Source organism: Sparus aurata, chromosome 3 (assembly GCF_900880675.1).
Source record: "Sparus aurata chromosome 3, fSpaAur1.1, whole genome shotgun sequence".
NCBI classification, from domain to species: Eukaryota; Metazoa; Chordata; class Actinopteri; order Spariformes; family Sparidae; genus Sparus; species Sparus aurata.
The window spans coordinates 3,769-31,166 of NC_044189.1; the positions used below are offsets into that span (position 1 = coordinate 3,769).

At 41.6% G+C, this 27,398-nt stretch overlaps 1 protein-coding gene and 1 pseudogene across 1 annotated transcript; both read left to right on the top strand.

The window, feature by feature from the left end:
• The first annotated feature begins 204 nt into the window (after positions 1–204).
• Positions 205–6,599, top strand: LOC115578594 (major histocompatibility complex class I-related gene protein-like; annotated as a pseudogene).
• Positions 6,600–16,893: 10,294 nt separating this feature from the next.
• Positions 16,894–24,394, top strand: LOC115579197 (major histocompatibility complex class I-related gene protein-like; the record flags this gene model as incomplete). The annotated part of the gene is made up of 5 exons (XM_030412758.1): positions 16,894–16,909; positions 19,036–19,299; positions 19,695–19,973; positions 23,876–24,199; positions 24,294–24,394. Coding segments are annotated over exons 1-5 (984 nt in total), but the record flags the coding sequence as incomplete, so codon positions are not given.
• Between the last annotated feature and the right edge of the window lie 3,004 nt (positions 24,395–27,398).

The following is a 27,398-nucleotide window of genomic DNA, read 5'->3' on the forward strand; positions in this document are numbered from 1 at the left end:
TTCAGGAGAGTTATCAAAGTGAAGTCCATCTGTGTTAGAATATAAGTTGATATATCCAATGTAAAGTTTGTCTGGACTTCACAGTGAAAAACAGTTTACACAGTTTGACACTGGTCCAGTGTTAAAGTCCTCCACAGCCACTGAAACAGATATACATTGTGTTTTGATCCTGTACCTGTCAAAGACAAGGCCGGGCCAGTCCAAACCGGCACTGATGCTTCTCTGTTTCACTGTTCAGCTGTTTGATGTTATGAAACTCTGTCAGCATAAAGTGAAACATGGGACTGTTCACTGTGGAGTGAGGCAGATTTTGAATGCACACAGGTAACAAAATGTCAGGTAATATAAAAGAAGATAAAATAAACCTTTATTTCTTTTGCATTTTAAAGAAATACCAATTTCCATTCTGAGCTCACTCAGTGAATTCAGCTGATCTCATGCTACAACTGAAGGATGGCGTAATAAAGACAAAGTTCAGACACACATGTACATTAAATGTGTTAAGTTATCCTTCATGAAGTTGAATTGCAGTCAAATAATGTTAAACACCTCTATCTATATCTATCTACACCTCTATATCTGAAAATACTTTGAGTACAAGAACTTCAGTTTATTTTGAGTTTAACAAAGACCAAAGACCACAGGAAAACCTGTTGAAGAACTTTTACTCCTGTCTAAACCTCTCATCCCCACTGGAGGGAGCTAAAGACACAGTGATGGAAGGAAGGAGGCTGTTATCCAAACAGAAAACACCTCCTCCCTTTATTCACACCGTGAAGACTCAACTGACTCAACTCAGCTGTTACGTGGATGAAACTTACTTCTCATCAAAACATGAAGATTTTCATTTTCTTGCTTCTCTCGAGCCACTTTGCAGTTTCAGGTAAGATAACGTTCCTTGAATTACTTCCTGAAAGCAGTTCATGAAACACCAGAACAGTCAGCAGTAAACTAGTGACCTGAAGATGGAGGCTGCCTGTATTTATATTTCAGATCAACCAGTCTGTCCAGCTCAGGGCTCAGGTAATATGAAATGAATTAGGATGTTTCCTTCTATAGTTCCTAAATTAACTTTGATTTGTGTTTAATTTTGGAACAAGCACAGTCAAAGTCTATGTCAGGAACATACTGTAGTCCTGAAGCCTGAATTACTGTGCTGTGTTACTGGAGGCTGTATGTTGTAAGCGTGGGGTGAAACATAGGAGACAGAGGACTTCAGACATCATACCAACATTTTACTACCGTTTTTAATATCTGTATAGAATATGTCCAAAGACAGGAAGACACTCTCTTTTTTTTACTTTCACTTTGTCTCTGTCGCTTCCTCTTTTCCCCCTCCAGCTTCCTCACTCTTTCAGCGGGTTAAAAACAAATTACGTCCTCATATGTTTCTAGAATTATCTAGAAAGTCAAACTCCATGTAAACAGACGGGCAGGCAGGAGCAACATAGCTGCCACACAGTACACAGGCATCCACTGTTTCCAGCCTGTTAGGTGGTTCAAGTAGATGTTGACTGATGTTGTTGTTACACAGAGTTCTTTGTTGTTTTATCGAGTACAAGAAGAAAAAACGCTTCTTTATGATGAGGCAGTTATAGAAGATGATTAACTTTATTGCTTTATTAGAGACAAACCACAGTTCATTTTATAACTTTCAGACTCAGTGTGTGTCTTCTAACAGTAGACTCACTTCACTTCACCAACACATGTTGGCGGTGGTCTCTGGTTTGTGACCTCTGTGTGTCTCTCAAGGATGGTAGTGCTGGGTGATATCACCTTAAAATAATGCCACAGTATTTGTAAGCTGTTTTACTACATACAAATATATATCATGATATTTTAAAAATTTCCTCAAAACACATTAATGCTAGAACTGGATAACAAATTAAGTATCACACTATATTTAACTAAATAAATTGGTATCAATATTGCACACAAATACAAATAAACACAATGAGATTCCTGATCAGTAATCATCAGTAATGTGGATATAAACAAATGGAAGTATCAGAACAAGTGCAACAGTCTGGTAAGTTTAGAAAATGGCATCAAGTAATGTCGCCTTTAAAACCAGGAAAAGACAACACTTATATTATGATATAACAATATCCACAATCTAAAATGACATATAGTCTCTTATCATAGTAACAGTATGATATTAATATATTACAGCCATAAAGGATGCTCATGTTCATATTTAGAAGGGGACCTGATAGTTAAAGTACTTTGAGTGTAACTTCTCTTTAAAGTCTGTCCAAACATCAAAATGCTTCTCAGTAGTTGGTGGGCCGTACTGGAACCCTGTAATTATAGAATAGGTAATAGATGAGTTACATAAGATGATTCATGCTGTAGATGGCAGGCCTTAACCTAAAGTGTTACCATGACATCATATTTATGATGAGTGTGATGATGATTATGTGTTTATTTATACTGAATGTATAAATCTCTTCTGTCCTGCAGTGAAACACTCCCTGAAGTTTATCACAACTGTATCTTCTGGACTCCCAGACTTCCCAGAGTACGTTTGCAGCTGCAGTGGTTGATGATAATCTGGTGGGCTACTGTGACGGCAGCAAAAAGATAATTGATCTAAACAGGACTGGGTGAATAAAGTATTGGAATGATCCTCACCAGTTGAAGTATTACAAAAGAGCATGTTTTGAGTGGGTGCCAACTTTGTTCAAAGCCACAATCAATAGTTTGAAACAGCGCTTCAACCAAAGTGGAGGTACAGTATGTACTGTGTTATATTTCACCTTTTACTTCATGAACTATTATTTATGATTATAAAAATAAGTTAGTAGGATTTGTATTAGAAATATTGGAATTGATTTTATCAGCCTCCCTGGGCTGAAAGCAAGTTTCCATCATGCACAGTAAAAAAGTCTGAATACTTTATTGACTAATACTGCTTCAGGTGATGTCTTGACCACAGAACATCTGATTTATTGAGTTGGGAATGCTTGATGAGATGGATGGATGACAGGATGGATGATTTCTGTACAACAGCAAATATAAATCAGTATATTTGCATACATGCCAAAACTGAGTAACAGAAAAAGTGCATGAGAACAAAGGTAGCTTACAATATTAATGAACCCATGAAGGATGAGTCTTCGGTAATCCTTCACTGTGATTCTGTTATTCAAAACAAAAAGTAAATGCAGAACAACAATACACATGATTGTGAATCTAGATATACTCCATGAGCCATATTTACAGGGTTAAACTTAACACAGGAGAGAAAGTAGGAATCGAACAATCGTAGGCTCTCTGCATCTGCCGTGTGTTTGGCTTGCAAATGATATTGAGACTCGACGTACTTCAGTGGTAACTCATTTCATGTCGACAGTACGTGCAGATACCTTTTGTCCTATCGAGCCCGAACCATCTGGCAGTGTTTTGAAAGTTAATTTTCCGTTCATCAAGTCCTTTCTCTCCATTTCCTTTCACTTTCGCTTGTCATTCACACCTGTGTTTTTTCCCGAACGCCAACCCTGCTTCTTCTTCTTCTGATTCCCTTTCTTATTCTTCTGCCACCCTTGGATCAAGACTACAGGTGCCACCGACAGCCGTAAATCAAACAATGCGCGTTTCTTTGTTTTAAAAATACCGAGTGTTAATCGCGCTCTAAAAAAATTAACAGCGTTAAGAGGATGTTGCGTTATTAAAGGTCCCATATCATAAAAAACACATTTTCTCTGCTCTCTAGATATATATGCTGGTCTTCCCTGAGCCTGCCAACTCCAAGAATGAGGAGGAAAACAAGTGATTCCTGCATGGTTCTCTGCAGCCTACCCACTGGTTAAACAGCGCTCCTACAGGCTGTTCAGATTCTGCTCCTTTCGTTATGTAACGAAAGGAGTCATTATCATAGGCCGGCCTCCACTGCGCGATGATAGGAGATATCCGAGAGGGGGGCGTTCATCCCCGAGGTGAAGTTCCGGTGTGTCCAGCGGAGAGACAGCAGTGTTTCAAAACGTTGTCGCTCAGAGCTAGACACGCAAATTGCTCTCTTGTTGGTTGTAATGATCAACATAGGTGCCTATATTCTGTCCAAGCTACAGAACAACAGAAGAGACCGTGGTTGCGTTTCATTTTTAACGACAACGTGCCGTCTGCGGTTCGTGTTAGCTTGTATGTGTGTGCTAACCCGTCACATCGGACTGCTTCAGTAACGAGGGTCAGCACAAAGCTGGCTTTGCCTCGACACTGATCCTCATAAAAGGATCAGTCCCAACCATACCGGACCCAGCAACTGCAACCGAGCCACCGAAAAGTGTTGCCGCGGTTTGATAGTATTTACAGTTGCCGACGAGTATGGTGAAGTCAGCTGGAAACTGGCTAACTAGTTAGCTACACTTCGGTCCGCTATGCAATGGTGTTTGAAGCGAGTTTGATGTTAATAATATTACGACGGAGCTTGGTTGTCACAGTAAAAAGTCTGGAAACGTGTGCAGACTGGAGACAGAGACGATGCGAACAGTGTCCAATAGTTTGGAGACTGTGTTGGAGACAAACACAGCTTTCGCTGAGTGTTAGCCATTAGCTACACTGTAGTAACTGTAAAAACACATACAAACAAACTAACATTATTCAGCCAAAATAACCATTCTGAAACGTCCTGCTGCAGTCGCAAAGTCTGTGCTACTTCCGGAGCCTCTCCTTGTGGGTCCAATACTGGGTCAAACTGGTTCGGTTGAACGAAAAAATCTCCGCGAGCCATAGTGTTACATCCACCGTAAACATTAGCGCATGCTACCGTTAGCATAAGGGGCTTCCTCTCCCTGAGAGTGATGTAGCAGGCAAGGCTCCCCAAGTAGGCGTTGACAGACGCAGCTCATTAGCATTTAAAGGTGCAGGCACAGAAACAGAGTGCTCTGAATAGAGCTCAGCAGAGCGACTTTTAGACAGCTGGAGTTCAGGACCACGGATGTGTTTGGGGCAATACATATCGAATACAGAGTTGTTGGACCTCTGACAGCTGTGTGAAATTGATGAAAAACATTATAATATGGGACCTTTAACGTGTTATTATTAAGTTAACTTTGACAGCCCTGATTTAAACATCACTTAAAGGATAAACAATACGTCATCTGGATACATGTACACTTAACTTAAAGGAAAGAACAACAACAGTGTATCAGGAACAAATTGGCAGAATAAGTTCAAACAAACTAACATGAGGCAGCTTGGTCTCACACAGAGACACATACAGGACACACCCAGCATATATGTCCTCCTCTTACTAAACTCCTTCCTGCACACAGGTAGGTGAATCTCTTCTCCAGTCAAAGCCTCACAGAACTGACGCTCGACTTGACATTTTTTAATACACAGAATATAACTATTATAGTACAAAACTAGAGAAAACTGTTTTTGTGTTAGTCCCCACTGTAATAGTTTGGACTCAAACCAGTGATGCTGCAACTGTTTATTGTTGGCATGTTAAACCTTAAAGTGATGAGCTGAGGTGTTTCTTCCTCTGTCTCTGTCTCAGGTGTTCACATTTTACAGAGGATAAGTGGCTGTGAGTGGGATGATGAGACCGGAGAGATTCTTGGATTTAATCAGTTTGGTTATGATGGAGAAGACTTCATATCATTGGACCTGAAGACAGAGACATGGATCGCTCCAAAACAACAGGCTGTCCTCACCAAACTGAAATGGGATGCTGACAAAGCTAAAATGAAGTATAATCAGAATGACCTCACAGTGATTTTCCCTAAGTGGCTGAAGTTGTATTTGGACTATGGGAGGAGCTCTCTGCTGAGAACAGGTAGAATCACCTGACCTGATGTAGTTTAATGGACACAATCATGTTCATACAGTCTGCTCAGACTGAACTGCTGTTGTGTTTTCACTCCAGTCAGTCTGACATTACATTGTTGTCTCTGTTTATATTCTGTAGCTGTAAGATTCGATGTTGTCCTAACCAATCAGTAGACACTGACATTTTGGCTGTTCTGAAATTTCTTTCCATCGATGCTCAGACTGTGATAGCACACTAGTACACTCAGCAGGAGTTAAGTAAGTTTAATGTCTCAGTGTTTCAAACTAGAAATATTTTTGTTGATCTCTGTCCAGAGCTTCCCTCAGTGTCTCTCCTCCAGAAGACTCCCTCCTCTCCAGTCAGCTGCCTCGCTACAGGTTTCTACCCTCACAGAGCCTCACTCGTCTGGAGGAAAGATGGAGAGGAGCTTCATGAGGAGGTGGACCACGGAGAGATCCTCCCCAACCACGATGGAACCTTCCAGATGAGTGTTGACCTGAACCTTTCATCAGTCACACCTGAAGACTGGACGAGGTACAACTGTGTGTTTCAGCTCTCTGGTGTGAAGGAGGACATCATCACCAAACTGGAGAAAGATCGGATCAGGACCAACGAAGGGAAGGGTGAGAACATCTTGAAACAGTAATAATAATCTAATTCAGTGTTTTAATTTGTTCTAACCTGCTTCATCTGCACCAGTCTTAATTTATTGTATTCAACAGTGAAGCCCAGTAACATGACCGTCCTCATCACTGCTGCAGTGGTTGTTCTTGCTCTCATATTCATCGGTGCTGCTGGATTCATCGTTTACAAAAAGATGAAAGGTGAGAGAGAAAAAGGAAAGATTTCACTATTTTAATTTGTGTTTTTCTTTTATTCAGGTTGCAGAATGAAAACAAGCATCAGAGAAAGTAAATACAGTCAGCACTAAACAGACTGAGTATAAACAGATACTCAGTCTGAGTGAGTAGAAGAGAATAATAAAGTGAGTAAAGATAATCTGGCATTTACAACTGTGACTGAAATTATTTGTCTTGTTCTGATTTCAGCCATCAGCCCTCCATCTTGTAAGTAAAACTTACTTTGGTTCTATTTCAGCTGATCTGACTCACACTTCATGTTTTAGATTAAAACATGTTTCACATTATTGTGCAGATGAACCTTTTCAACACGGTTTCCTGTATTTATTGTTTATAAAAGTTCAATCCAGGATGTTTGTTTCTGACCTGCAGCTCCTGACAACAGCACAGAGCTCTCTGAGCAGCTGAATCCAGAGACCTGAATGACAAACACACTCAGTGACTCTCCTGGTGACACTTTATTTAGCTTTCATGAACTAAAGGACAGTAAAAGAGTAAAAAATTGATTCTTGGATCATAAGTGACATTATAAAAAACGGACTGATTGTAAAGGTGGGACTGTTCTATGTTCTGTCTCTTGATTGGTTGCTTTACTGATTGTTGTTTTCTTCCCCTAATGATGTTCAGCTGAGGTGATTCAAGATGATGCATCTCTAATTATCATTAAGTAAGAAAGAGTTAGCAAAGCGCTACACCTCAACACCTTTTGGGACTTTTAACGGAAAATGGAAGTACTGACCTGTTCTGTGTTCTTTCTGTTACAAATAATTTGTTCTTCGGGAGTTGTTTTTGAATCATTTTAGCTAAAAAGAGATGACCATCCAACCGTTTCACTCGACTGGTATTAAATGATCAGACCAGCTACTTTGGGCCTCTTCAACTTCTCTTTTAGAAGCACTTTGAAATGAAGTATTTTTGTGAATATCGGATGAAAAAAAACTGATTAATCGGCCTCCAAACAAAATGATCAAATGGCTGGAAAAAGGTTGTTAAATGGCCTCATCTGGCCAACGGGCCACCAGTTGAATAGGTCTGGACTACATGTTTGTCTACCCACTGCTAAAGCTATAAGGAAGTGAGCAAGAATGGCAAAAAAGAAGCAGCCCAAATAAACCAATGCTAACATGCTAGTTTGACAGTGGTCCATCTATCTATCTATCTATCTATCTATCTATCTATCTGAGTGTTGGTGTGTGTCTGGGGCTTTCTGGTTAGCGAGCTAACTGAAGAAAGAGATCATGATGTCAAATCAGACGGACAGCGGCGGCGGCATCTTTCCTCCGAAATCACTGCAAGCAAGAGCGCCATTGTGCACCTAGTTTGTGTAATTATCATGTACACCATATACGAAGTGTACAAAGATGTAGCTCCGTCTCGCTCTTCGTACGCCATCTTTCTTGAATGCCGAGGCAGCTGGTGACGTAATGAGGTCAGCCGGAGGTGGCCCTGTTACCACTAGTTGAAATGGGTACAGCGCCACCTAGCGTACCAGGGCATGACACGCTTTGGCCCAATAATCTGATTTTCTCACTGGCATGTATACTCGGACAATTGCAGTTGTCTGGTTGAGCAGTATAGTCGAACTATGGCTGTAATCTGACTAAGCTGTGCATGTAAACGCACTGAATGATGGTGGTTGGACCGCTCAGCGGGCATTAATGTGAAGTTGCCAATGAAAACAGTTCGGCCCGGCAAAGTAGTTTCAACTGAGCAGTTCCAGTGTAGATATCAGGCCAGGTCATACTGCAGAGTTTCTGCTGTTTGTTGTTTGTTTGGCTGAGTGAAGGATTTAAAGGCAGCTTAAAGATGTTGAGGTCAGGGTTAGAGAATAGTGTCTCCTGTCAGAGGGCTCAGTACATTTGTAGTGGACCAGTCTGATACCCACTGCAGTTCAATGATGGTCCAAACATCATTCAACATGAATACTGTGAAACCAACTGTTGGCACATTTTATTGTGTATTGATTGTTGATAAACTTCTGTTCATCTGATTAACCAGGTGAGGAAGGAGATTCAGGAGACATGATTGCTTACACTGAAGTATTTAATGAAGCTCGATGGAGGAGAACAGGTTCAACAGTACATGTGGTAACCACGTTGTTCTGTGCCAGTTCTGCAGAAACAAACATGCCTGTTTCTTGTGATTACTTAACCTGCCACAGAATACTCTGTGGAAATGTGCTTACCTGAGTCATGTTGTTATTGTTGGGAGAATATGGAGTTTGAGCCAGTGCGTCTCTCTTCTGAGATATAGTGAAGGTTGGATGTTGGAGGAACAGAATGTGGCCTGTTTGGGAGGCAGCACCTGATCTGACCAGCTGCTTAATACAACCGTTTGTTCCACTACCAACAAGATCTGGTGTAGGAAGAGGAAAAGGAAGCTCTGCACACACAGAAGCCTTTGACCCCGAGCATGACCTCAGGGTGACTGTTCCTCCTGGGTGAGCAGAGTGGAGGATGTTTATCTAAATATACTGAAATCCTTTACAGGGATGAACATGAATGAATGTCAAAGTCAAATGTATTGTTCTTTCTTTCTGTGCTGATGTTTGTTTATTCAATAAAATCCTCAAAGTTAAAAAGTTTGTCTCTTTTTCTTCATCCACATGCTCCTTTGTGACTGTAGTTGCATTAATCATATTATTTGAACATTCAGTATTCTCACAGAGGATTTACATGAGAAGACTGATATCAATGTTAATTCTGAGCAGAGTTAGCTCCCAGACAAAGTTAGCTTAGCTTAGCATGAACACTGAAGTTGTTTGAACTGAACTTGTTCACCTTAAAAGAACAGCTCCAGAATCATGTTGATGGTACAGTGTCTTGTAACAGATGAATGTGTCTCTGTCACTCGTTTCTGCACGATGTAACTTCAGTGAGAGTGTCAGATCACAGCGTTGTATACACGTTTACTTTAACATGCAAGTTTTCAACACACAACATAGTTCTGGTGTGATGACTTTTGTTTGTAGTTAGCATCCACATTACATCTGACAGACTGTTACAGACCTGAGATCTGTGTTTATAATAGTGGTGTTGCACTCAGAAGCTTCAGCACGTCAGAACAGTTCTGTTATTCTTTGCCTGAGAGGTGATCAGAGGATCTGTTTAGAAAGAAAGTGAAACAAATGATGACGCAGAAAACTGAGAGACTCAAAGTGAAATACATGATGAAACGTGTTTATTCACTGTAGTGAGTTGGGAGCAAAAAAAAAAAAAAACATGTACATTCAACAACGACGAAATCAACCAAAGAGTAAAAAGAAAATACATATAATCACATGTTTTTCCCCCATTAGAGCTCTTCCCACTTCAAACATGCAGCACGTGATTCTGGAGGAACATAGTTGATTGTTGAGTCTCATTCCCAGGTCATCAAATACCAGAGCTTTGGGTCGGGCAGCTGTGAAACTCTCAGCCTCTATTTCATACATGTCTTTGCTGCCATCTAACGGCTGTTTAGTGGTATTATATACAGTATTACAAACAGGGCTGTGACACTTGTATTGTGGAGCCTGATAAAATAAATATGGTGTTATCTACTGTCTGATGTAGAATAAGTTATAGGTGGTGATACAAATGTACATGGGGACACATTCTCTGAGATCTTAACTATCCACTGAGACCAAGATCATGTAAATTCACCTGATAGTTGTGGAGCTATTTTTGTGTATGTCTGTGTAGACAAGCCACACCTACCAGCACCATGTTTACTTCACAACATGTTTAAAAATAAATACGTTTACAATTTACATTTCCAGAATAACTTCAGGAATTTACAGAATATATTTTTACCTCTCTGCTGATTTTTTGTAAACACTGAAAAGAATGAATGTCAGATGAAGATGAAGTGAGAAAAGAGTTTTCTCTTATATCAGTGAGATTAAATCAGTGTGCTCCAAACTGTGGAGCTATAAAGAAGAAGGGACACAATCACTGATGACATGTTGCTGCTACATGAGGGTGAATGTAATCCCTGAAACTGTCAAGCTGAAAGGAAAGTTCAGTACTTAACAGTAACATCTGATGTGTGGAGACATTGTTCACCTGCTGTCTGTTTTTAAAATGTTGCTTCTTAACATATATGACATCACTTGTTATCGTTCATTTGTACATTTTAGGTTTAAATACTGTTTAAAGACTAAATTGTCATGAATGTATTTTTTTCTTACCACTGATATTTATGTGTTTTTTTGTCTATTAGCTGTTGCAGTGTTTTTCCCCTCCTTGTAAGTGATTTTCTGTTGTACTTTTCTAAATAAAGATTTTTTTATTTGTTCACTTTGTCTCCTGAGTTGTGCATTTGAGTTAAAGTCCTAGTTCAGTCGTAACAAGGAAGTAGATTTTCTGATTTACATGCATTCAGTATTTACAGAAATTCAACAGAAAAAAAACAGTAACATTGCTCTCACCTTTTTGTAGTTAATCAAAAATCTAAATTATATTATATTATATTATCAAATATTATATTCTAATTATATATTTCTGTGACCAAATATAGAAGAATATTTTTTTATTATAAAGCAGGTTTGACATACTTGTGATTTCAAAAAAGTTATCACAGATTTAAGAAATAAACAAGCAAAACAATTTTAAAAAATGTGACTTTTTTATGCCTAAACAAACTAAATGAACAAAGTCTTCATGATAAACTAAATAAACAAGCTGACCTTAAAGGATGACACAGTTTATACTGTTTTACTGTGTTTACATGTGGCGGACCCTGCCACTTTTCTAACTTCAAACAGTGTTCTGGAACCTTGTTTCCCTCTTAGAACAGCTTGTTTATTCAGTTTTGGGAAAAAAATAAATACTCCTGAGTTTTTTCTCATTAATATTGTAAATAGTAAAATATGTTTTCTTCAGTCCAGGATTGATGTGAGCACACACACTTTACAGTCTGTTCTTCCGCACTGATGTCCTAAAGCCAGTTTATCTGACTGCCAGAACACTGATATCACTGTACAGTTTATGTTGTGAGACAACGGGGCCTGCATGAGCTCATTAATTTAAACATAATTAAAGAATCAGTGTTAGGTAAGTATGTTTCTGCAAAACCTCAAAAATCTAAAGGGGGATGTTTCTTTATATTGCAACTTTACATTTGTTTTGGTCAAATTTTCTATTTTGACCTTATAAACCGAGTTCAACCTCAAGTAACTCATGAAGCCTCAGTTCCTGCCAGCCACTCACCTGCACTCTTACCTGGCTCTTCTGTCAGTGAATCCTTTAAACCTTCAGTTGAACAGTTTTGCTGTTTTGAAAGCAAGGTTATGTCAATAAGGAAGTGAGGCAGTTAGCTGGCTAAGGAAGGTGATCTGCTCTGTGGTTCCTTTTTTAGTTCACATGGTATTAGACTAAATGACCCGCCTATCTCCAGTCAGGACTCTGCAAGGACAAACAACAGTGAACATCTGATCCAGCTCGGTCCTTCACTCACTCGTCTTCATCAAATCAAGATGAGAACGTTATTGTTGTTGCTTCTTTTCTGTCACGTTTCATCACCAGGTAAGATCACATTTGAAACCTTTAAACTTCATGGTCACACGACTCTTTTGCTCCAAGTTTGGTTTCACTTTCATCTCAACTCGATCAGATTGTTTTAACTGAATCATCATCAGGGGTGAAAGTAGTTTTTTTAATTCTTGATGGTTCTACTCCAGCTTTCATCACTTCCCCTCGGCCCCTGGCATCACACTTGACAACAATTAAAATATTTGTTTAAACTGTTTACCATAGATTATTGAATATTGACAAAAAATTTCAAAATTCCAACAACTTGTTTTGAATTAATACAACACACCTCATCTGTAACAGCTGAACAGTTTAAGTCCCTGAGCCTTATCTGAACGATCTGTAGTGCGTGCTCTACAGTCTGTGGTGCGTCCACACTGGTCCAACTCGCTTTGGTCAGTTTCACATGGCACAAAGGTTTTCTATTTAGACTACTAATAAGTCATGGGTGTGTTTTGGGTCTATCATAAAGTACACTGATCAGGGATGAGGAGCTCTCCATCAAAAGGGGCATTGAGTAGTTTTAGAGAAGAAAGTAAAACTCAGAATTTTAATATTTACAATATTAGTGAGGGGATTATACAAACTAATTTTTCTCATAAGTGAATGAGCAAGCTGTTCTCAGAGGAAAATAAGTTCTCCAGAACACTGTTTATGTTGGCGCCTGCGCCTGTGACTGGCAGTGCCACGGCTCGTCTCCTGCTGTATAGTTTGCTAATGGTCATATTTACAACATATGTGATCATATCAGCCCGTATTTCTAATGGATGTGTCTCAGCCTTGCGGATCTATGATCGGGACTCTCTGTTTAGTATCAGAGAGTCTATGGAGGGCCTGTTCTTCACAGGGGGCAGGTACAAACAAGCATTTCCCCCTCCCTTTATCATCGACCCCGACTCACCTGAGTATTTGCTGAGTAACACGCCTGGGCTCTGCCATTCTTGGCCATGGAGGACGCGCAAGGTGTCTGCACCGGATTCCTCTCCTCAATGTGTGTGACAGCACGTCCACGCTGCCGTCTGCTTGGGCCACAACGGAGGTCCTGGAGCCTACACAGCGCTGGAGTGGTGGTCACCGGCTTTCATCGTCTCCACGCTCTTCCGTGTTTACACCGGTTCTGCCCGCACGGTCCAGCTGGAGGCCAAGTGACTGCTGGACATGCCTTCGACCAATCCCGCTGCGCTCTGTGGACATTGCCTCCGTGACGTCATCAACTTTGCATATCGGCCTGTTGAATGCTCGGTCCATTGCAAATAAATCCTTCTCTCTGAACGATCTTTTCACAAGAGAAAAGCTGGATTTAATGTGTCTTTCGGAGACATGGCAGAGAGAGAAAGAGTTTATTCATCTTAATGAACTTTGTCCAGCAGGCTGCTCTGCTGTCGGGAAGCCCCGCCCATGTCGTCGTGGGGGGGGTCTGGCTGTTGTATTCAGGGACAGTTGCACATGCAAAGTGATTCAATCACAGGAATTCACTTCATTTGAGTCCCAGATGGTCATGGTGGGTTCTTCAAGTCCATTCTATTGTGTGTCAGTCTACCGTCCTCCTGGTCCTGCTGCTGTGTTTTTGAAGGATTTTAGTGACTTTTTATCCTCCATAATAAAGTTGGAATCTGTTCTAATTCTTGGAGACTTTAACCTTCATGTTGATGACAGCTCATCTTGCTCCGCAAAGGAACTTTTAACTTTGACTGAAGCTTTTAATTTTGAGCAACATGTTTCTGAGCCCACACACCAAAAAGGCCACATCTTAGACTTAGTTTTTACGCTTGGCCTAGACATTTCAAATGTGTCTGTGCAGGACGTCCATCTGAGTGATCATTGTCTTGTTTTGTTTAATCTGCACTTTAGCCCTGAGCCTATGCCCTTAGAAGTTAGGTCTCAGAGGCGTGTTATCTCTGCTAATACTGCAGACAGTTTTTCTGCTCTGTTTGACCCTCTTTTGTTCAAGGATTGCCTTGATGTGGACAATTTCATTCACTGTTTTACCAGTCATTGTGTTGAAATTCTGGATCAGGTGGCACCTGTTAAATCGAACTCGTCAATACAGAAAAAACTGTGCCCTTGGACAAATGAAGATACCCTGAGTCTGAAGAGACTATGTCGAAAGACTGAGCGTCTGTGGAAATCCACTAACCTTGAGGTGCACAGACTTTATCTCAGGGATCTTGTGTCCTCATACAATGAGATGGTGGAAAATGCCAGATCTGACTATATTCGCCAACTGGTAACAGTGAATAAGAAAAACCCCAAAGTGTTGTTTGACACGATCAATTCTCTTGTTTGTCCTGCTGCTCCAATTACCCCTGTCTTTTGTGAAGCTGACAGCAATGCATTGTTGAGATTTTCCACTAACAAAATTAAGATGATCAAGGATCAAATCCCTCCCCTTTTGTGTGGAACCCCTGCTCTCATTGAGCCTGTCTCCAGCTTGTGGTCCTCATTTAAGTCTGTGACTCAGCACTGGTGACCAAGATGAAACCCTCCTCTTGCTCATCTGACGTCCTTCCGTGTAGGCTCTTTGTGAAAGTGTTTGATGTAATTGGCCCCTGGGTTACCCAAATGGTTAACCTCTCCCTTTCTACAGGTGTTTTTCCCAATGCATTTAAGCATGCCATAGTGGAGCCTTTACTCAAAAAGACAGGCTTAGACCCGACTGACCTCAGTAATTTCAGGCCTATTTCAAAGCTCCCACTCTTGTCCAAGATCTTAGAGAAGGTGGTCTCTGAACAGCTGTCATTATTCCTGGATCAGAATAACATCCATGAGAAGTTTCAGTCTGGTTTCCGCAAACATCACTCTACGGAGACAGCCTTACTGAAAGTGTCCAGTGACATTATGATGTCTGCTGATTCGGGAAAGTGCACTGTTCTAGTTCTCTTAGATCTGTCCTCAGCATTTGACACAGTCGACCACCAGATCCTGCTGAGAAGACTGAGGGATGAAGTAGGACTGTCAGGGTCAGTTTTACATTGGTTCTCGTCATACCTATCTGGGCGTAGCTTTAGTGTCACGGCTAATCAAATAAGGTCTGAGTCAGCGGATCTGTTGTGTGGAGTCCCTCAAGGTTCTGTTTTGGGTCCTGTATTATTTTTGTTATATTTGATCCCCTTGGGAAAAATCATCCAGAGATTTTCTGATGTTTCGTACCACATATTTGCTGATGATATCCAGCTTTACTGCTCTTTTAAGCCAACTGAGCTCCAGAGACTAAATTCCTTAGTTCATTGCTTGATGGAGATTAAACAATGGCTAAGTGATAACACCTTGCAGCTAAATGTGGACAAAACAGAAACACTGGTTATTGCCCCTGATGACTCAATTCCAGGGTTGAGCCAGTACTTGGGTGACTTAGGCCAGTCTGTTAAACCGAGCCTAAGAAACCTGGGTGTTGTATTGGACAAAGACATGTCATTAGTGCAACACTGCAAACAACTGACTAAAAACTGTTTTTTCCAACTGAGGAAAATCTCTAAACTAAGGAAAATGGTGTCACAAAATGATTTAGAGCTGATCGTTCATGCATTTGTGTCTTCGCGTTTAGACTATTGTAATAGTTTGTTTTCATGTCTGAACAAGAAGGAGCTGTCTCGCCTGCAGTTAGTGCAAAACTCTGCAGCAAGAATTCTGACCCGCTCTAATAGGAGGACACACATATCCCCTATTCTTAAAGCTCTTCATTGGCTGCCAGTTTCCTCGAGGATCAATTTTAAAATTCTGGTTTTAACTTTCAGAGCTATACATGGTCAGGCTCCACCTTACATCAGTGATCTGATCCAGCCTTACACCCCAGCTCGGGCTCTGAGGTCTGTGGATCAGAATCTGCTGATGGTTCCCCGCACTCGTTTCCGGACCAGAGGAGACAGATCCTTCCAGGCTGTTGCTCCCAGGCTTTGGAACGATCTTCCGCTCTCTCTGCGTTCGATAGAGTCTGCTGACTCCTTCAAAAGGCAACTTAAGACTTATTTATTTGTGCAGGCTTTTGCTTAATTGTCTTGGGGCTTCTATGATTGCCACTGAGTTGTCTTGGCTTTTTAAGTTTTAAATGTGTATGTGCTTTTTTAACTGTGTATTGTTTTTGTTGTTAAAGCGCTTTGTGACCCTGGTCTGTGAAAGGCGCTGTGCAAATAAAGCTTACTTACTATGTGGCGGACCCTGCCACCTTTCGAGCTTCAAGCAAAGCAAAACCGTATCAAGTCTGTTTTCCTTTAAGGTCAAGTTGTTAAGGCATTTAACATTTTTTATAGTATTTCATGTGTTACAATAACGGGGAGAACAAGATTAGGACCCAAATGCAGACATACACACAGGAGGCAGGATCAGGTAAACAAAGGGTGAGCTTTAATTAAACAAAGCTGAGTATACAAAAAACAAAGGAATCCAGATAAACCAAAAGCAAGTCATAAGGACAAAAAACAAAGTAGCAACAAAAAGCTTAAAGTGCAACAAAGGTAAAGTACAAATCAATGACCAACAAGAGCACCAAATACACCAGAAACATACCAGGGTGATACAAGAGGAGCAGACAGGAGCAAATACAAAAAATAAAGAAGTACAAAAAAGCAACAACTGAATAAAGTACAATCCAAAGAAACACTGGGAAAACAGGCAGGGGGTCAGGCAGGAATGGGCAGGAACACAGGGAAGAAGGAACAACATAGAACACAGACGGAGGCTGACAGAAGGAACTGACAAGGATTTGAGGTAGAACAAAGACTATATACACAGACACACTAACGATAGGATGAGGAACAAGTGGAGTGAGGAGGGAAAAGGACAGGTGAGGTAATGAACAGAAAAACACTGAGAGGGAAAAACACAGAGGAGGAACTGAAAAGCAAGAAGTGACAGGGTATGATATCAAAATAAAACAGAAAACACAACAACAACAACCAGTTCAGAGGCCTGTATTGCGAAGGGGGCTCAACATAGCCCGGCTTTGTGCTCATGATGCAGCTCAACAAAGCCCCAAGTCCCCAATCAGAGTTAAACGGTACTGCGACGGTGGTTATCAACTTAATTTGTCAAGTCCGGTTCTCTGCTTTGTGCTCTGCGCGCGTTCACACAGAAGGGGGCGTTTGGCGTCATATTATTCTACTTCCGTGCGAAAATGGATCGATCCCGGGCCACATATTTTATTCAAGATGATCAGATTCTCATTATGCAAGGCTATGAAGAATTCAAAGAAACCATCACGGCAAAAAGTAACACTGTCGCCGCCAATAGAGCGAGGGAGGGCTGCTGGCAGAAAATTGCTGACCGTGTAAATGCATAAGTTAACAATGATTAATATTATGATCAATATTATATTAATCCTTTAGTGTTTTCATTTCTGAAAGCTCAACATTGTGCAACTTTTACATATTAACCCTCATTAATTAAAAAAATAAATAAACTGAAGCAACAACTATCTTTTTTCATTTTTGAATGATGTCTATATTGTTTTCACATTTTACTGATCTCAGTTATAGAATGCGCGTGTGTGTTTTATTGAAAGTGAGGCTGAGAGTGCGTAGGCTATAAATGTTCAGTGTTTTTTTTTATTGTATCACTGTGTCGGGATGAACAAGCAAATGTAGCTACTGTCCCTGTACAATGACAATAAAGAGCTTTTTGACGGTGAAAATAGCTCAAGCCTGTAAGATTTGTGTTTGGGCGTACACTGCCCTACAATGGGTGAAACATTGGTCAGTTCATCAGTTTATTCATGGCCACATCAAAGAAATAATTAACTTTACTCATTATCTGTGACAGATAAATACTAGGTTGGCCTAATTAATATTTCATATTGCATTTTATTAAGATGTGGAAGCAGCAGTCGGACATGGCAGCAAGTTAGAGCCAAATACAAAAACATCATTCAAAGTGGTATGTAGCCAAGCTCCCCCATCATTTTGTCAGTGTGTGTTCTTGCTCAGATTTTCTGCATCACCAACTGAATGTAAGTAGGTTCATGTGGCAAAAAAACGAAGAGCTACACAAACAGTTTGCCCGACAGTGAGCGCACAGCTTCTTCGAGTGGCATTCCTGACACTCGGCTCAATATTTGAGTGTACGGTATTCCCTCGGCTGAAAATCTATATCGCTCATAGAGAATTTCATCAGGAAATGCCAGCGGATCAGCGCCGCTCACGTCGTAGTGCTGCCCGAATTATTCTTGCTCCCAGGTCCACCGGGTTCTCAATGAATGGTGACGCCATCTCCGAATGAGTTACACAGTGAAACAGCGGCGCTTTCATAGTTGATTTTAAGCTGAAACTCTGAACATAACCTGGTCGGGACCAGGTTATGAGCTAAGCATGAGTTACCATGGTGATCTAGCCGGGTTAAAAGAGAGCCACCTTTGTAGTACAGGGAAGCCTGGCTTTAGACTCAACATACCTCACTAACCCACTAAACTGGCTTCGCAGTACACCACTCAGATCTAACAGTAAAATTGTTTGTATGTCGCAGCTGACTGCATGATAAATGTACAGATGGTAAGAGGCAATTTAGAAGCAATGTCTAATGAAACCACATGTTTAAGATGGCATGAAGTTAGCTGATGCGTTTTCTTGTTGAAAATGTGATCGTATCTGGGTTTTGGCCAGCAGCTTGTGTCCCCTTTTCCCAGTGCTGCAGGCTCAAATATTTGAGTGGTACCTGACGGTACCAGCCTACTTTCACCCCTGATCCTACTGAATGCATCATATTTCTGAGAGTGCTGATAATGATGTGTGTATTCATACTGAATGGAGTCTGTCCTGCACATTTAAAACCTTCGCATTGCTCCTGCGCAGTAACACTTAGTTTTACTTTTACTGGCTGATGTTTAGCCTGTTTTAACTGAATTATACTGAAAATAATGTGATTGGTGTTATTTATAAGCTCCTTGTTTGTCCTGCAGTGCTACACTCCCTGAAGTATTCCGTAACTTCATCAACTGGAATCCAAAACCTCCCAGAATTTCTGGCAACCGCAGAAGTTGATGAACTTCTGATGGGGTCCTGTGACAGCAACAAAAGGCTGGATGTGAAACAGGACTGGGCGAATAAAACTTTTAAAGATCATCCTGAGCAGGAGTGGTACAAAAATATGTGTTTCCAGGATTTGCCAGACCTCTTCAAATCCTTCACTAACGATTTGATGGATCTCTTCAACCAAAGTGGAGGTACAGTATGTAACATGTTATAGCCTGTTTATCTTTTTACTGTTCTGCATCTTAGTTGTAAAGTGACCCAGGGCCTCAAGATACCAATCAGTTCAAACTCTAACATCATTTTACACATAACCTGAAATAGAGATTCATGTAAAGTAAACCAGCATATCAGTTTGTCTTCAGTGGTCCAGCCACTACCTGTCATTCATCATGTCAACATTAATCAGCTGCTAGTTAGACTTGTTGCTGAAGCTGTTAAACACAAACTAATGATAATAATCTGATTAATGATCACACGACTAAAAAACAGCAGTCATCACACAATGTACAATGTTTTTAAGATCATCTTTCCACTGAATGTTTCATCTGTGAATCAGTGTTAATTACAGTCTCTGTCTCTGTCTCAGGTGTCCATGTTGTACAGGTGGTGGGAGGCTGTGAGTGGGATGATGAGACTGGAGAGGTCAAAGGTTTCTTTCAGTTTGGTTATGATGGAGAAGACTTCATAGCATTGGATCCAAATACATTTACATGGATCGCTCTAAGACCTGAGGCTGTCACCTTCAAAAAGTGGTGGGACGCTGACGAAGAGTACAAAAGAAGCTTAAAGTTTACTGCTACTCAGCTTTTTCCACACTGGCTAAAGAAGTATGTGAAGTATGGAAGGAGCTTTCTGCTGAGAACAGGTAGAATCACATGAATTGCTGTGGTTTATTGGACAAGCAGTCTTCATTCAGTCTGCTCAGATTGAGCTGTCATTGTGTTATGAACCTTGTCAGTCTGACATTACATTGTTTTGTCTGTTTGTTTTCTGTAGCAGTAAGATTAGTGTAGCCTTTTCCTGTGCTACCGTGGCAAGTACCACGCATGCAGATCTAGATTTATGCCAGTATGTCACTCACCTGTAGCTGGTCTCCTGAGCTCTCTCCACCTCTCTCTCTCCTGCAGCTGCAGAGTTTAAGATTTGTGGCAGATAAACAGCCGACACAGACAGCTGTCATATTATTCTTAACTCTCATTTACAAGCAGTTAGCTTAACAAGCACAAATGGACACTCTTCTGAAATATGACTCATATTTAAGCACGTTGAATAAATGGAAGGCGACTTGTTAGCCCCCACAAGAAAGTTATGTTGATGGATTTATAACTCACAAAGGTTCAAGTCGCTCCACTGTCAAGTCTCATCTATGTGCATGGTGGAGTTCTGATGAGGCAGTGGCTTCTCTCTCTCTGTCTTTGTCTTCAAAATAAGAGCTTTACATTGCACCCAATTGGTGTTTAGAACTGGGTTCTTAGCGGGGGGGGCGGGGTGTTTAATTTGAAAGTAGCGACTGTTCGTACAGAGAGACAGAGCGGAGCCGCAGCGGACAGAGAAGCGGCTTAGGCTCAACACACTCCCAACACCATATTACGTACGAAATGCGTACGGTACATAACAGTGGCGTTTTTATACCGTCTTTTTTTTGACATCCCTTTGCACAACAGGATTTTATTTATTCATTTAAAAAACAGACAAAAAGGGCACTTTTTTATAGGAGGTAAAAAGGGCAGGGGCTCAAGCACCCCTTGGGCCTTATGTGTGCAAGTGCCTGTTGCCGGGCCAACTAGAAACCGAGTGGGGGTACGTCTCGATGGGCGCACGTCCTAATAGGCATGGCTTCATCTTCCCCCCGTAGTTCCTGTGCTGGATGGCCCGAGTCTCTGTTCTGTCGTACCTTCTTGCCGTGGATGGTGAAGACTAGGCTGCCGGTGATCCTGTGATAAAGGATGGTAGAGAAAGAGAGGGTCTGAGGGGAGAGTTATACGAACTTGAGACGAACAGGAGAGAGCTGGTTTGACTTACCTATGTAGGTTTCACAGGTGATGGGATCAGGGCGGTGGAGGTGGTTGAGTTGATTAGGCACAGATGGTTCGTTTGATGAGACGCAAGTGGTTTGATTGGCTGGACCTGGGTGGCAGGTCGGTGAGAGGTTTGGCGTGGTCCAGTTCCTGAACCTTAGTTATACTGACTCCATTTCACTAACAAGACCACACCAAGTTTTACTGTTTAAAGTAGTTTATTTAAATGTTGGGAAAATTTGGAGAGGATAGTAAAGAGGGGTCAGGGTGGTTGGATGAGGAAAAGGGGTCAAGGTCAGTGGATAAAGAGGGTCTTTTAGAGGGGCTGCGGGTTGCAGGGCTGTCTAGAAACCAGGGGGGTGGTCGAGACTCAGAGTGGGGGTACGTCTCGATGGGCACACGTCCTAATCATCATCTTCCCCCAAAGGTGTTACTGAGTTATGTGAATGTGGGCTTGACGGATATCGAAAAGGTGGCTTCGAATGTAGTTGTTATAGGTCTGGAAGGACCAGAGGCCAGGAGTTTGATGGTGGATGAGTGAGGCCAAACTGGTCAGTCTTGCTTCGTTTGAGGTTGAACCAAAGGGTGTCGTGGGAATGGAAGGAGATGTCCAAGACGGTTGCGTGTCGTAAGGGGTCTTGGGTAGATGTGGCGGAGGTGAATTCTTAGCATCTTAGAAAGCTGATGAATGCCAGGAGGAACATCAGCTCCAGGGTTGAGTCAATGAATGGAGACGAATATCCTGAGGGGAGAGTAAGGATGCAGCAGTATAGGAGATCTGTAGTTAAGGGTAAGCGTTTAGGTGCGAGCTGTGGTTCTGCTTCGCATAGGCACACTTTGATCAGCATGGTGACATGGGGATGGGAAACGGAGGGGGCCAGAGTTCCAGAGAGCAGTTTGGCAAGGAAGTTGATGGTGCTGAGGTATACTTGGATGGCAGAGGTGAAATCGTACAGGAGGTGGATGACATAAGGGAGGTTGTGATTATTGAGCAGTATCCGGCAGAGCGCTTCATAGAGTGAGTCTAATTTTTTAGGACTGCTCCTGCGTCCGAAAGTGAGGCAGACTGTGAAATAGAATTGGCCTTTCCAGGAAAAGGCAAGAATTTCCAGAATTCTGGACAGATTGGCAAGACTTTGAAGGCACTGGTGACGTCGCCTTTGCCAGCCAGGTGCCAAGGCCAGCGAGACAGATCAGGTATAAGGCCTGGGTAATAGTGGTGTCATTCATGGAAAAATCTGGGCTGAGGTTGTTGATGCTTGGGGTGGTGGTGCCGTGAGGTGCAGAGAGGTCAATGATGAGCCTCTTTTTACCAGAATATTTTCTTGTAGCGATGCCAATGGGACTGATTCAGTAGATTTGGAAGGGGGGGCTGGAAAATGGTCTTATCATGAAGCCGTCCTTGAGCTCTTTACGGAGTAATGTGTCCACTGTGTCAGGTTCGGTGAATGCGGATTGTAGGCTGTTGCAGGTGAATCACGAGTCAGGGACGGTGAAGAAGCCTGGATGAAAGACGAATGAGGTAGTGGACAAAGGAATGGTCAGGGTGGTGAGTCAAGGCAGTCTTCAGGGCAGGGATTTTGATGGGTGCCTGTAGGTGGTGGCTTAGTCAAGGTGCATGTTTGATCGGGTTATGGGGTTGATCTGGCGTGGGTGCTGCCGCAGAATGAACAAGTTTGGAGGAGCCAACAGCTTGAGAGGTTGCAACCAAGATTGTTAAAATTGTTGCAGACCATCCTGCCACCCTGGAAGAGTACCAGCCTCCCTCTTTTGTCGATGGCACATGGGAGGGTGCCATGGGTTGATGGTAACAAGTTGGTGGGTTGGGGGTGATGGGAGAAGGTGGTGCAGCATGCGGTGGTCAGTGGGGAGGCGGGGGCGTGAGGTTGAGGCAACAGGACGTGGAAGTGGGGCAGTGATGACGCTTTTGGTGGCTGGGTGTGAGAGAGCCCCGCAAAGGTTGCATGGAAGGGAGGGCCTTGCCACAAATACTCTGCAGTAGAGCTCAGAGTCCAGGGCTCCCCATTGTGTGCGCTGGTTGAATTGATGGAGGTGGCCTGAGGCTTGGGAGGTGAACAAGACGTGATAGGTATAGAAACCTGCGCCACCGAAACGCAAGGAAAGACTGAACAGAGTGTGTCTCTGTAGAGAGAGAAAGCGAAAGCAAACTCGACTGGAGTGAGTTTGCGGGAACGTGGCAGTGGGGGGTGCCTCAGCTGGGCTGTGTTGGAGGGTGTGGGGAGCTCCCTGGGGTTGGCAGAGGGGCATTTAGATGGTTGGAGCAATTGTGCGAGGTCGGTGTAAGTACCTGATATGATTTGCTGCCTGAGGGAGGTTGAAATGGGTGAACGACATGTGGCTGGAGGGGGACAGACCAGAGGGGTGCTGTCGCCAAGGTGAAGTTGCTAGAGGTAGTGGTAAAGGGTGCTGTAGGAACAGAAAAAATGGGGGGGTGTAGGCCCAACCCCTTTTAAAATGCACCATAATACATATGACAAATTCACTTACACAAATACCCAAGAATTCTAAGGGAGAACCTCAAAACCTCTGATAAAATTGCCCTGTACCCAGAAAATGCTTCCGAAGCCCATAGTCTTAACCAATCAGGAGACACTGACATTTTGGCTGTTCTGAAATTGCTTTGCATCGAAGCTCAGACTGTGACAGTCAGTGTACACTCAGCATGAGTTAAGTAAGTTTGCTGTCTCAGTGTTTGAAAATAGAAATAGTTTCAATGATCTCTCTCCAGAGCTTCCTTCAGTGTCTCTCCTCCAGAAGACTCCTTCCTCTCCAGTCAGCTGCCTCGCTACAGGTTTCTACCCTCACAGAGCCTCACTCTTCTGGAGGAAAGATGAAGAGGAGCTTCATGAGGAGGTGGACCACGGAGAGATTCTCCCCAACCATGATGGAACCTTCCAGATGAGTGTTGACCTGAACCTTTCATCAGTCACACCTGAAGACTGGACGAAGTATGACTGTGTGTTTCAGCTCTTTGGTGTGAAGGAGGACATCATCACCAAACTGGAGAAAGTTCGGATCAGAACCAACAAAGGTAAGAGTGAGATCAGAGGGTGCTGAAGGGGAGAATTCATGTTAGAAAAAACAAAACCAGTAATAAACTATTTCATTGTTCATCTGTGCCAGTCTCATTTTATTGTATTCAACAGTGAAGCCCAGTAACATGACCGTCCTCGTCACTGCTGCAGTGGTTGTTCTTGCTCTCATTCTCATCGGTGCTGCTGGATTCATCGTTTACAAAAAGAAGAAAGGTGAGAGAGAAAAAGGAAAGATTTCACTACTTTGATTCCAGTCTGAGTTGATTTCTTTTATTCAGGTTTCAAAATGAAAATAAGCATCGGAGAAAGTAAATACAGTCAGCACTAAACAGACTGAGTATATACAGATACTCAGTCTGACTGAGTAGAAGAGAGGAATAAAGTGACTAAAGATAATCTGGCATTTACAACCGTGACTGAAATTATTTGTCTTGTTTTGATTTCAGCCATCAGCCCTCCATCTTGTAAGTAAAACTTACTTTGGTTCTATTTCAGCTGATCTGACTCACACTTCATATTCTAGATAAAACATGTTTCACATTATTGTGCAGATTAACCTTTTCAACACTGTTTCCTGTATTTATTGTTTATAAAAGTTCAATCCAGGATGTTTGTTTCTGACCTGCAGCTCCTGACAACAGCACAGAGCTCTCTGAGCAGCTGAATCCAGAGAGCTGAATGACAAACACACTCAGTGACTGTCCTGGTCACACTTTATTTAGCTTTGCAAAACTAAAATACAGTAAAAGAGTAAAAGATGGCTTCTTGCAATAACAGTTAAGTTACATATAAAAAAGGACTGATTGAAAAGTTGGGACTGTTCTATGTTCTATCTCTCTGATTGGTTGTTTTACTGAGTGTTGTTTTCTTCCTCTAATGATGTACAGCTGAGGTGATTCCAGATGATGCATCTCTAATTATCTATGAGTAAGAGAGAGTTAGCAAAGCGCTACACCTCACCATGTGAAGAGACTGATGTAAGATAGTTTGGTTTTGGGACTTCTAACACCTGATTTGTTGGTGTGCTGTCAGTTGTCTGTGTAGAGTAAATGGAAGTACTGACCCGTTCTGTGTTCTTTCTGTTACGAATAGTTGTTTTTTTAGGAGTTGTTAATGAACAGTTTAAGCTAAAAAGAAAGAGATGAAAATCTAACTGTTTCACTCGACTTCTATGAAACTTGTATGAAATCGGGCCTCAACTACTTTTTTGAGAAGGACTTTGAAATGAAGTATTTTTGTGATTTTTTTTTTTTTTTTTTTTTATGTTTTTTATTTCGGGCATGTCAATTCATAAACATCACATTTCATCATTGTTCAAATAATACAATACACATGGCCGAAAGGGAAAAGCGGGAGAAGCCAAAGCTTATCAAGTCCCGCCCCCATTACCCACAGGATAAAATCTTTATCCTGATCTTTTCTTGTCATTTGCATTTTACATTTTCTTTTCTCTTTTTTTTTTTTTTTTTTTTCAACTTCTTTTGTTATGACCTTTGACAAAACATATTACAGCAGTAGCATACAGAGCTGAATTCAAGCTCTAGACAGTACATACAGATTACATGTGTGTCTACTGTTGTGTGCCGATTTACAGGGCTAGTTGAGTTCTTCACAGCTCAGAAGAACTTGTGATAACTCACAGTAGTGTCACAGTGTTCGTACCCAAGTTATCTCACATTGTTGATACACATTATAACAACATCCTGCTATGTACAACTGGCATTGGCCTTGGACCATACAATTTTCTCAGGTTCAACTTATTGTTTGGGTACAAATGGTATTTGTTATGCTCACATGCCGTCTCAACACAGTGTCTGCACAGTGTCTGTTGATTCGTGCCTCTGACCTTTATCAACCCTCCTGTATTGATCTGTACTGGTCAACGATTGAATGTACATACTTTTTACTAGATTATATCCATCCAGGAAAAAAATCTGTGCCTTTGTCTTCATTAATCCATGTTTCCGACACTGCAATGATGGTGAAAGGGGTTTTGAAGTGATTTAGGTATTCCTTGATGTGGCCGAAGTTGGTATATAGACTCCTGCTGTTAAAGTGAATTAGAGACAGTTTCCCGTCCATCTCAGCGCTGTCTCTGTATTGAACTTCAGTATAATACTTGCAATTCCCAGTCATGTTGAAACAGAAGTGATTATCCGGGTCAATTCCTTCGTTCGGGTCAGATAAGGTATGATTCACATGTTGATTTGTAATGAAGTCCAAAGATTAATGACAGAAAAAACTAATGAATTGGCCAAGTAGCCTCCAACAAAATTATCAATTGGCTGGAATGAGGTTGTAAAAGGGCTTCATCTGGCCAACGGGGCACCAGTTGAATAGCTCTGGACTAATGTCTGTCTACCCTCTGCTAAAGATATAAGCAAGCGAGCAAGAATGGCAAACAAGAAGCAGCCAGAATTTTCCCAATGCTAACATGCTAGTATGACAGTGGTGACTACTGACAGTGTTGGGAAAGTTCACTTTCTACATGAACTAGTTCAAAGTTCAGTTCACAAATTTTATTTCATAGTTCATAGATCATAATTCAAAATTTTGAACTAAGTTCACAGTTCCAAAAATGAACTAGTTCATAGTTCTTTTTTTTTTTCAATATGTTGATGCGAGCTATTATTTTTCAAAATTATTGCCACAGCCCATATAGAACCACAGACGGCTATTATTCTATTAGTTTTAACACTGAAACTGCAGCTCTCCCACAATATTCTGCAAAACCAGGTTGTCCAGCTGCGGCTGGGAGATGAAGACAACGGAGCCGCTACTGTACGCTGTTAATGCAATTTGGGTGGTAGAGGATCTGTTTTGGCTCGCTGTTGCCGTGTCTTTTGATTTTGTTATTCACTTGCACATACCTTGAAAGCAGGGGCGAAAATCCCATTTCATAGTTGGGGGGGACAATAAACAGTACAATTTTAGAGAATAATTCAATTTGATGCTTTCGTCTGTCTATCTCTCCAACAGGCAGGCAGAAGACCTTTCTTAGCACTGGCTGAGTCCACCTGCACATGTCTAGATTTAAAACAAAATGATTGAAATCAAATTAACATGTACACATGCAATGAATAAATGAAATTATCAGGCAAACATCTAAGTTTGTTTATCAGATTTCTCATAATCAGATAACTGCCTTTTTCCAGATGAAAGATATCAGATTATGATATTTTCTCTCTCTCTCTCTCTCTCTCTCTCTCGCAGTGT